The sequence below is a fragment of the Cydia pomonella genome, unplaced genomic scaffold (genome assembly GCF_033807575.1).
Source record: "Cydia pomonella isolate Wapato2018A unplaced genomic scaffold, ilCydPomo1 PGA_scaffold_161, whole genome shotgun sequence".
Taxonomy (NCBI): domain Eukaryota; kingdom Metazoa; phylum Arthropoda; class Insecta; order Lepidoptera; family Tortricidae; genus Cydia; species Cydia pomonella.
Genome location: NW_026907803.1, coordinates 541,186 through 553,614, shown reverse-complemented (window position 1 = coordinate 553,614; position 12,429 = coordinate 541,186). Strand labels below are relative to the sequence as shown.

The 12,429-nt window shown below is 35.0% G+C and overlaps 1 protein-coding gene across 1 annotated transcript in view; it reads left to right on the top strand.

Moving 5' to 3' along the window:
• The window catches only part of LOC133533401 (cAMP-dependent protein kinase catalytic subunit 3-like), a 39,619-nt gene that overhangs the window by 10,930 nt on the left and 16,260 nt on the right, over nucleotides 1-12,429 (top strand). The window contains exon 2 of the mRNA XM_061872372.1: nucleotides 11,925-12,093. Within this exon, the coding sequence (XP_061728356.1) occupies nucleotides 11,925-12,093 (169 nt within the window). The remainder of the gene's footprint in view (nucleotides 1-11,924; nucleotides 12,094-12,429) is intronic.

The window sequence follows — 12,429 nt, the reverse complement described above, 5'->3', positions numbered from 1 at the left end:
ACACTCCCTTCGGTCGTGTTTTAATTTATCGCCACTCGTTTCGAATTTCCTATTTTTCGCACTTGTATCGTAATGTACTATTTTATTCCAGGGCTAAACAGACAATAGCTTTAATTCAAGTGCAATGAACTAATGATTCAATCGAACGACAACCTCGCATTGTAAATTGACATACTAAAGTTAATAGGCTGGTGAACTGTTGGTATGTTTGATAAAACTTTGGGTCTTAAGTTTCGGCACAATATAATAATAGCTATTTAGATCTTTCGTTGAAGACACTAAAGAAAGGCACTTATTTACACGTACCTACATAAATTACGTGAACAATGCGCGTATCCGATTCCGCATGCGTTTAGCTAGCGGTGAAACGAAACTCTGGTATTTGTCGGGAAACGCGGTAAAAATGTCTTCTTAAAGAAATGTTCTCACCGCACCGGATCTAAGGCTTGCCTGCGCATTGTATAATACGTAATATTATAAGTCAATATCTTTGAGTAGGAGTTAACTTCCGAAAGCTCCGAGCGCTTTGTATGTTATTATAAAAAAAAAAAAAAAATTCAAAAATTTATTCTGTAAGTAGGCCTCAAGGGTTCTTTTACAAGTCAATACATCATATAATGACATGAAAAATACATAACAACATTTATAAATACAACAGCCAATACCTGGGTAAACATTACATTATAATAAATCTTAAAATAAATAATTACTATAATACAATAGAGATGTATAGTCTCTATATTTAAAAATACTTAATTATCTTTGTTTCACAGTGATACCATGTAATAACCTACAATGCAATTTATATTACTTAATTTGTGTAATAAATAAACATTTTATTTGGGAGTACATGATGGCTTATCCGAAAGAAACCATGCGACTCCCTTTTATGTAAATGCATTCGTTACTATTATGTTTTTTAAAGGTTTTTTTAAATTGCTTTTTCATTTACTAAGGTTTCGGCAATTATAACTAGGTGTAGGTATATTGGTGTTCAATGCAGAGTGATAAAAGCCTGTTGAACCGCTGTAGGCCGCACATGAATATAAATCACGTCGCTACTGTAGACTCATTAAACATTCATTGTTTACCCGGCCGTTATTAGCATATTAGGGACTCACTTGCATACAACTGAGTGCACAGACACATTGGCTTATATAAACACAATTTATGAATACTTATTAAAAATATATATAGGGAAATTGGTAAGTAACAGTTGAGAACCTGCGACAGCTACAGGTAATCTATGTCGCGGGTTCTAAATTGTTACCTAATACTGTCTATAAGATTATGAAACTGCCAGGACTCTTCATTTTTAAATTTTTTTCTTAGTCAGCTTTTAAGTACTTGTGAGATTTTAAGTAAGTAAGTGAATATTCTTTATTGCACCAATAATTATACAGTTTACTTACATGTAAAACTACAAATAAATTTTAAAGATTTTACTATACGATGAATAATTTACAAATATTTCAGCGTTTATTTTACTTCAAATATATTCTTCTGTCCATTAAGAAAACTGGCTTTTTCACGGTAGTCTTGAACTTGATTATTGAGGAGTATAAATCTCAAGGCCGAGGTTGAGGTCATCGGTTCAATAAGTTGTGAGTCAAGCATCGCATGTGGCGGTCACTCTTGACTTTTTCCTGATCTACCTGGCACGCGATACATGGAACATGAAAAAACCTTTAAAACCTTCACCTTCGTCACGAAATTGACTTCCGCTAAAAAAGTCAGTAAAACCTGTTAGAAAAACTGAAAATCATTTTACGGGTTTCTTGTCTCGCTTACAGTTCCTACTTCGTGTATTGCCCTGAACCGGTTTTGTAAAAATAATATTAGTTTGAAAACAACGAGACTATTTAAAATATACTGTTACCTATTGTTATCATACTCGTACTTATCCTGTAAGTAAGGCCAGTCAGGCAAATGGGGGGAAGTGCCCTCATGGGGCACCGTGTACTAGGGAAAATGCGATCACGGTGGCATTGGCAGTGCTGTAACCCTTACACCATATAAAGGTATGGTCACCCACTCGGCTTTACTGCGAATACAAAAAAAAACTTACAAAAATATTGTTTTAACTTAAACAAGTATAAGTGCAAACAAACAGTGGGCAGGTACCTATCTAATGTAAACGGTGTAGGTGTCCTATACATATATTATACTACTCTTTGAGTGTAAGTCTAGGTTAGAAATCGACTTATACTATATTATATACCTATATTATAAACTGTATATTAGACGGATACCACAGGCTTAACGCGACTTGCTGTAAGGTAATCGCTGTTATGTCATAAAACGTAATAGACTTGAGTAAGGTAGTCCACAAGCAAACCATACAGCGTGGAATTTGTTATGTTTGACCATACGCTGAGGGTATATGGGTCAACTCTACTTTAACTATAGGGCCAGCCACGAAATTGCGAAAAAAAAATTCAGCTGTTCCATAGAAAATATTGGCATGTGATTCACCATAATGCATGAGACATACCTAGAGAGATAGTAAAAGTTGTTCAGTGTGACCTAATATTCACCCCTCAGAGTATGGTCAAACATAACAATTTCACCCTGTATTATTAGTTATAGGTATGTACAATTACATGTTTCAAATATGATATTATCTATTTAGTTTCATATTTAATTTATACTTTTATAATTTAAGGCGATGGTGGTGCGCTGTGTTATTTTAGTGGCTTGTGCCATTTAAAACCAGACACTTTGCTTTGAATAATAGGCTATGTACTTGGTAGCCGATTGAAAGGACTGGCCATGATTTTGCCGTCGATAAGTTATACGCTTTATTATTAGATCGCTGATTAAATTGGCACTTGTTTCCAGTGAAGCATGAAGATAGACTTGAAACAAAATTACTTGTGTTTTTCGTGGCAGCGCTCAATGTAATTCAAAACCTTTTAAATCCAGAAACAGCTGACATTATGTTTGTATAATTAAATGATTTTAAAAGTAGTTCTTTATGCATTCAAGCACTGGATTGGCATATTGGACTTGTTCCAAATGTATATTTTCCTGTTCATGGCGATACCTACGATTCGGAAGGTACGTAAGTATGCGACTACTTTACAGTCCGGAAATGCCTTGATCCAAGACCAAAATGAGGCCGTTAACCCCCGAGGATACCTTGCTAAGCAGGGTCTTTAGGAGTAATAAGAAAGTCGACTACAATTTGAATCTAACTTTAAGCATTTCTTTGTAAAGCTTTTTTAGTAGAGGCTATGGAAAAAAAAAATGATTATGCGCTGTGGAGTGCAAAATTTTGCTCTGTTAACCCGGTGTAACCATGCCCTAAGAAGAATCGGAAGAAACAATACTATCGTATACCTACAGCAGGCGGTAACGTTGCGGTTAGTGCAAGGCGACACCTGCTTATTTGTTTAAGTATTACTTAATTCCACTCAATGGTAATCATACACGATCAAGTACATAGTTAATAAATTTTTATTGATACGTGGGCAATATTGAAAGTTCTTATAATGAGCCACTTAGAGATGACGCAGTGAAATAAAACCTTTATTGATTAAAAATAGGTAAGTATAACTCTTTATCTGTTTTTCGAGGTACATTGTATTTGAAAATTTGTCGACCGTTTTTTAAATTTTTACTGGTAAAAAATCGTATTAGAATTTTATACGACTTTCGATGTGCCCTCAGTCGACAACAAGTTTATATCAGGCTTTTTAACTTTTATACTACAATAAAGCTCAGTTCTTGTGCGTCTATTTGTGGTTTATACATTTAGTTGCTTATTTCTTAGTCTTACGTATGATAATCTAGAAAGAAGTCCTCCAATAGTGATTGTCCAAAATAAAATTGCTGCTGTGTGCTTTTAATAATCATTCAGACAATTTCAGGTATCCAAGTGAGTCAAGTAAAAAAAAAATGCTCATGTATATTCCAGATAATGAACTTAACGATACCCTAAAAGCTCGATGCAAAATCCCTGATGGCTGAAATTTTTATACAAAGAGTGCCTCTAGAAAAATGGGCCTTGCACTTTTCACGATAAAGAAAATAATAATTATTATTTTAAAGAAAATATGAACGGAGTGTTAGCAAGGATTAAGAAATAGAAATATAAAATAAAATGTTACATACCTACTGCAGTTTTTGAGATTATAAAAACTTTCAGTATGACCTAAGTAGTATTTCTTATCACAAAATGAAACTTATACTTAATAGATTGTCATGTTTCAATTTATTATTTAAATACTTTTGTAAGTATGTAATAGATAAAGATAACAGAACTTATTTAACAGTAGCAAGGCATCCATAGAACGCAATTTCTACTGGCTCGCATTCTTAGGATACCACCTTTGACGGAAATCTGTGTGAAACAGGCTCTGAGTTACCGAAAGATATTTTCATACGCTATGTCGCCGGTCGGTAGCCATAGTGGGTGTGGTCAGAGACTGACCAGCGATTAATGTGTTAAAATAAAAGCTTTTTAATAAATGGCACTTGTCAAGCGTGGTTAGGTAAATAAGTTTTGTCGAGTAGACAGAAGCAGTTGCGTACATACGTCACCAACTGGAAAGAATTTTGTTTATTACTTTCGTTTTTTTCTTCTAAATTACTTTACTTTTTTATTTATTCAGCATCTATTCAAAGATAAATTGGGTATAAAAACCATGGCTCACACTGTAGTCCATAATAATTACCTTCTTGGGAACCTTGGGATATGCTGTTGCATTGCCCTGCTTAGCAGAGGCGTAGATGAGATTGAGCCGAAATTGATTGAAATGGTGTTAATATTTTTAAAATAACGAAGTCGAAAGCGGAGACCATTTTGTAATAAATAACAAATAAATGCCTAATGTATGGTGATGCATTAATAAACTGACTGATTCATCATCGCACAACTGAAACAACAATAGCTAGAAAGTTGAAATTTGCACATTAAGTTGCATTTATGTATAAAGTGTACAAAAGATAAGAAGCGATATTATTATAAGCTAGAAACTTGAAACTTCGTGTAAAGGTGTTATATTAAAATAGAAAAAAAGCGATGTCATCACTCATCATTTTTAGAAATTCATCCTCCAAGGGCGTTGAAAGAAGAATGAATGTTAATATGGGGATTTTTTTTTAAATTACAGCTAGGAACTCGAAATTTCGTATACATAAAATAGAATAAAATTAATTTAAGCGTTAAAAAAAATTAAGCGTTTTAGGAAATTCATCCCCTAAGGGGGTTGAGGAGGATGAAATTTTGTATGGGAATCAAGTTTTATATTAGGTTGAGAACTTAAAACTTCGTAATAAGACATCACATGAAATACGAGAAAAGTAATTTCAGCGTTGTTGAAAATTTATCCCCCACTAGGTACCCTATTAAAAGGGGTAGAAAGTTTGTAACGAACACAATTGAGTAGGGAGGGAAATTCGGAGGAAGAAACACTCAATATGAGATAGGCTGCGTTGACTGCTTACCATCAGGCAGGCCCTATGCTTGTTTGCCACCGTCGTGGTATATAAAGGTAGAAAAAAAAATGAAGTGCTTTTGAAAACTCATTCATTGGCTTCACTCAGTGGCTCATTATAAGAACTCTTTATAGGGGTAAAAAGGTTAAAAAGGGGTTGAAATTAAAGAGTGTATCGGGAAATAATAAATCCACGCAAACGAAGTCGTGGGCAACAGCTAGTAAAACATAAAACTAGCAATAGATTTTTGTTACTGTTATTGAAACTATCCTTGGCAGAGTATCGGTTTATGCTGTAACGCGGGGATGCGAGTCGTGAGACATTTGCGTCAGTGGCTACTGATTTGCGATAGCAAGACGTTAATAATATAAAACAAAACAATGTATGTAACATATGGCAGGTAATTCATGTTTTAATTTTATTTAATAAGTGTGACATGCCGTTGGCGATACAATAATAGCATTTAGGAGGTTTGTCACCACGACGTGTGCACGTGGCGGTTCATTGTTCATTGGAGACAAAGAATAAAAAAGTTGATTGAGTGGCCTTGCCCCTTGTAGCCATTGGGCCGGTGCGATCGCCTTGTTGAATCAATAGACTGTATAACAAATTTACTTGAACAAATTGGTTTATTGTTTGATTGGCATTGCAAATGTGCGCTTTATTTAATTCCATTTAAATACACTTACTTCCTTACTTAACTTTATTCAATTATACAAACGGCTATCGAAAACGTTGTCGACCTTTTATAGGAATGTGAGGATTTATAGTGATGACATATTAAGGACAAATAGAGGTCCGTAAGTAACCCTGGGAGCTAAGCATCAGAAACAGAATACGGGAGACTGTGGCATGGTTGTGCCAGAGGTTGGTGGTCACAGCAACCATAATAAACAACTAAACGAACGAATCAGTTCATCTACCGGTGTCTAAAGATTGCAAGAGGCTTCTTTCTTTTTGTAATATATAAGTCGATAAACTTTTTCGTTCGTTTAGTGGTCGTTTAGTATATGTATATGGTTGTATACCCGGCCTCCCCTACTACATACTAATGGGGAAAATACCTAATAGTGATATTATTAGGTTATTGCCATTAGTATATAAGATGAAGGTACGAGTGCTTACCCTCAGTTAGGCTAATTCGATCGAAATGACATTGCTCTGTGCTTTTTCTTTCCTATAAACAAATAACACATAATATCCCATTACATATTAAATCCTATATCCTCAACAAATTACAGGCGTAATTGAATTTTCGATATGTTTCCGATATGATAATGATCTGTCAGTGTAAAAAGCGATCAAAAACGTCACTTTTGATATTGACAGATCAGTAGATATCATATCGAAAACCGATCGAATAATTAAAATTCGAATACGCCTGTTAGTGGTTATAGCTACAAGCAACAAACATAAATACCGATTGACTCAAGTTAATGTAATGCACAAGAGCAGGTATACTCATAGGCAAAACATTTTTATTTTGTAAACCTATACGTCATACGTAGAAATATTGTTTGTTTTGAAACGCATAATCACGCACGGCGGCGTACAGTTTTGATCTTTAATGATCATAAAAATGTGCTGTTTATGTATTTTAAAAGTAAACGAATTACCCGTTGTAGCAATTAAGATTGGGCTACAGACTAGGTACAGATTAGCACATCATGCTCTCTGTGTAGGTATGTTGTTCATACTTCACGGTCGAATCTCCGCCTCATTGTCAAAAGGCTTATGGGCTCCGACGCGTACGTAATCTGAGTACAGTGACGTAAATCACAGCGAACGCTTCTCGAAGCGTGTCTTCGGCGCCCGCACTGCGCCGTTATGAGTGCTCAGTGAAAGTGGTCCGGCAACCCACGGGGTCGTCTCGCCGACACTCCCACCGTGCCTAAAAATCTCACATGTTAATTATTTGTTGACATGGGACCACTAATGATGGAAAATATTTTGGTTACGTATATTGAATTTCTTTCATTGTCAACTGGCTGCGTAGGTAATATAAATCCAATAAACTTTGATGATGTGCGAGTTGGACTTATAAAGCAGCTTTAGAACATTAAAATTGATTTATTAACATTAGGCTTTTAGCACTACTTATCTGCTATCAAGAGCAGTAAAAATGGGTCATTTGTAAGACATTTCCAAAACGGAAATCCTCCACACACACATACACTACTCACTGAGATGAATATACCATCCAACGGGATGCGTTTCATATTGCTAACTGTACTTAGTTCTGGGTCTTATTGCCAACACTGCAAATATAATAAAATAGATGATGCGTAATTAAGGTCAGAGCTTTCAGGGGCACTAATAATAAATTAGTGAATAAATACGACAGCTGCAGAGCAGGTTATATTTTCTGACATTGGAGGTTTAGGAAATATGGTAAAAACGTCCTCTGTGTTGACAGTTACTCGGCACCTAAATACTTTGAAATGAGTTCAGGAGCACGATTTTGATTTTTATTTCTTGTTTTCGCATAAAGTACCTTCTAATCTTGGAGGTTTAGGAAATATGATAAAAACGTCCTCAGTGTTGACAGTTACTCGGCACCTAAATACTTTGAAATTAGTTCAGGAGCACGATTCTGATTTTTATTTCTTGTTTTCGCATAAAGTACCTACTAATCTGGCTCTACTCTGTCTAAAGTGACATTTGTGGTCCAGAAATATCACATTTGACAACTGAAAGATCAAAACCATAATAGTTTCAGAACAATAAATTGAAATCCGAATCGGGCGCCAGATTAGTAGGTACTTTATGCGAAACAAGACGAGTCATTTGTGTTATTGAATACGATTAGACAACAAGAATACATTAACAATTTTAAAGATCGAACCAAATTTATATTACAATTAACACTACGGAGAGAGTTGTCATTTTTACTTTGACTCAAAGCTCGGGCGGGTTGGATTGAGAAATTGTTTGGTATTAACAAATAGATCTTTACAAATGTGCCAGCTTAATCAAATGATCGCTGCAAAGATAAAAATGACTAACGTGTCATGAAACTACTCAATGTCAATGTGTAAGGCGTTTGTCACATTGGTTAGGTACATTGTGATACAAGTAACAAATGAATAATCATCTGATGAATTTGTTTTACTAGGAGAATTTTAGTAAGTACCATCTTTAAAGAGTCTCCGGCAAACTCAGCCGAATTTCACCTTCCCATACAAACGGAGTTTCGTTCTTATGTTAAAACTACGTGTTGGATTGTATACATATAGTACATAAACTAATTACATCACTAGATATACCTTATTTTAGTGTAAGTACAAAGTTTCAGTTTCAGAGCAATCTAGCTAGTCGTTTTAAAATGAGAGCGTAACTACGTTTGATGGAGAACTGAGCTTGCTGGGTACCCTTAAGAGGCTGTCAACACCCAATGTCCTTGAAATTGATGTTACTTAAACAGTTTTTTAAGAAAGACTATTTGTTTTAGTCACGTAAGAAAAATATATGTTCATATTAATTATATTTCAATGACCGTGGTTGTACTCGATACATGATTGAACAAAATCGGTTCGATAGAAAATAATTGCAAAGATTGGTCTTAAAATCACAATTAAACGGTTCTATGTCTTTATTGTTTTGACTTATGGCTCTGCAATTAAAATCACAATTTCAAAACATTTATATCTAAACCGCTATTGAGTAAAATATTACACTAATAATCCACTTTTTTTTATTTAAATATTTTTCTTATTATACCGTTGCCCAGGCCCAGTAACATGCGACAGTGCTATCTCATTTACTCCGATACAAATAGACAGTGTGCGCGCTTTAGGTATTGACAGCCTCTTAAGTGGATGCTTAATTTAATTTTTTATTTTTGGTTAGGAAAAATGAAGGATTTTTAAGTACTGGCAGTTACAAAGAAAAAGGTACGTAAAAAAAAAAGGTAAAGGTGTAGGTAGGTAAGGTCGTCATTTATCGATGTGTGGTGCGGTTAAATTTGTTCATGAATGATTAGTGTTACTGTTTTAAAGAATTACTTTTATTTGGCTTCTTCCCGAGAAATTGAATACTTATTACGTTATCTTATAATTTGCTTTAGTATTGCATTACGTAGCTAATTGAACACTTTTAGATATACATAAACAGCAATATTATTGCTGAAATAAAAACCGCAAGCAATAGCAAATAAGCAAATTATCTGGGTGGGTTTTACGGATAATTTTTTTTTATCAGTTGATTTTCATCAAATGCATCTCGTCAGGATCAGAAATAATCGAAATCAATGACCTTTAGTCAATGTTTTCTTTGGAACGTTTCGTTGAGCCATCATTAGGTAGTTAAATTCAAATCTCAAATGCGTGTTAAGGTCTGCTCAACTTTATTTACTGAATGTCTAAATTATGTTTAAGGCCCCGTAGGATCATGTTCTTCTTCTCTTTTCTCACTGAGCGTAAGCGTGAGCGAGATGGATGTACGTGATCGTGATCGAAGATATCATGTTTTTGAATTTTAATTTGCTGTAAGTTTAAAATAAACAAAAAGGAATCGCTGAGTTACAAATTTTAAAAAGTGCGCTTTTAGACGTATGCTCGTGATTTTTAGGGTTCCGTACCCAAAGGGTAAAACGGGAGCCTATTACTAAGATTCAGCTGTCCGTCTGTCCATCTGTCCTTCTGTTACCAGGCTGAATCTCATGAACCGTGATAGTTAGACAGTTGAAATTTTCACAGATGATGTATTTCTATTGCCGCTATAACAACAGATACTAAAAAACAGAGAAAAATAAATATTTATGGAGGCTCCGATACAGCAAACGTGATTTTTTTGCCGTTTTTATACATAATTGTACGGAACCCTGCGTGTGCGAGTCCGACTCGCACTTGGCCGGTTTTTCTATCGAGCGAAAGTCAAAAAATCAGGATTCGCAACGCTGAAGTCCTTAGAGGAAATTCTCAAGAAAGCTAATTAAATTTTTGGCAACTGTATTGTTATCTAAAAAAGCGGTACGATTTTTCGAAAACCCCGCTGTTTGAACCTACGGCACCTTAAATATATTTTTTCTAAAAACGAAAAATAGGGCAAGGAGATTAAACATATTCATTTGTTAACGGTTCATATGTAAAGCGAATGGTTTGCGCAAGGGCTATCGAACAGGGCGCTATCATTCTCATCGTTTACTGGCCTATCTGAGGCGAAGCTGTAAGGTATAATCTCGATTACAAATAGCTGTTACTGATGTTGACGTCCAATTTATGCTGGTTTTTCTGAGGCTAGCGTTCTGCGAAGGGGAGTGTATATATGGCTAGTAATATGGAATCTTACGACACACTCGCGTCACGGGATCTCGAATTAACAAGTGTTACGCAAAATGTACACTCGGTTAAGAATACCGATGATATTGGGTTAGCAGGCCTTCGGGTTTGATACTGTGTATCTGGCAACAAAATTTATACATTCGTTAAGTCTTAATGTTATTGTTAAGTATAAATACGTGTAAGCAATGTGGTTTTGATCCGTGACAACAAAACAAAACCACATATAGAAATAATTGTTAAGTTATATAAACAATCAAATAAGTAAGTTGTAGGAAGTTGTAAATAAATAAACCAGTTAATTACCTACTTGTCGATAACATCGCCAAGTATTAGTGTAACCGTTGTAAATACTATTAAGTGTTTAAATTGTACCTACATGAAAGTGAGTTTTAACATCATTTGTAACCAGGTAGATCACTAACTAGTTAGCTAATAGCCACTAAAGTTCATCGAACGGACGGTCGCTTACTCCTAGATTATAATTAGGTCACTGTATAATAATTGTTTTTGCAAATGTTACTGAAATAAACCTCCATAATAATGTGGGCTAAAATTAATAAATCGCTTAGGTCTTAATTGGCTTTATCGTTAATTTGATTGAGCTCATTTGTTCCAGTCACTGTAGAGGTTAATACACAGGTCAAACGATCTAGACAACTGGTGATTTTGTATAAAAGTTTTTAGTTCTGTTTTTAACCGTCGAGAGGTCTCTATACGGATGGGGATTCTGTACAGGGATAGCGCCCAATTATCCAGTTTTACCACTCTGTTCGTGAATATTAAACTGTTCACTTTAGTTTCAAATAGCATTTGCATATAAATGGAACAAAACCGAAATACACCGTGTTGCTAAACAAGAGTAAACTTATCAGATGTCTAAGAATACCGCCGTGACTCACGCTTTATTGATAGGTAAAGAAAAGCCGCGTATTTCTTTCCTCTGAACTTTTTGTAGATACAATTTATTGCTACGTTTACGTATCGACCGATACGATACGAAACCTAACATCATTTTTTTAATTGCTACTCAATCGGTCTGCGAATCCTGGAATTGTTTTTTTTTCTTTATTTTTACTTTGAGGCGGATACAATAAAGATCACTCGTACTGAGGTCATAAATTGATCACCTTCATTTAGTGCTTTGTTAGTTTTATAGTCCATAAAATGAATCACTAAAACAATCAGCATTGTTTTTTACAGGCACGGGTACATTTGGACGGGTCTGCTTATGTCGCGACAAGGCCGCGGACGAGTACTTGGCTATGAAAATCCTGTCCATGGCAGACGTCATTCGCTTGAAGCAAGTGGACCATGTCATGAACGAGAAGAACATCCTCGCGGAGATCAACCACCCATTCATAGTAAATTTGTAAGTGCTTGTTCATTCGTTTTTATCAACCTTAAGTAGCTGCAACTCATGTGGAAAAGTTTCCAACAGCTGGCAGCATGACCCCACAAGTCGTTCGTTACTCCAATAAATGTAACGCTTGTATAGGCTGTCAAAAAATTAAACCGTGTCATGGGATATTATACCGATAATGTGTTAATAAAACAAAATTATATTTTCATATTCATGTCATGCATTGGCTCATCCCATGGTCAAATGTTAAGGTTATTTATGTATTCAAATTGTACCAAAACATTTGTTATTCTTCTGGTACTTGTAATTAAAGTACAATATAGAATTGCTATCATAAAATAAATC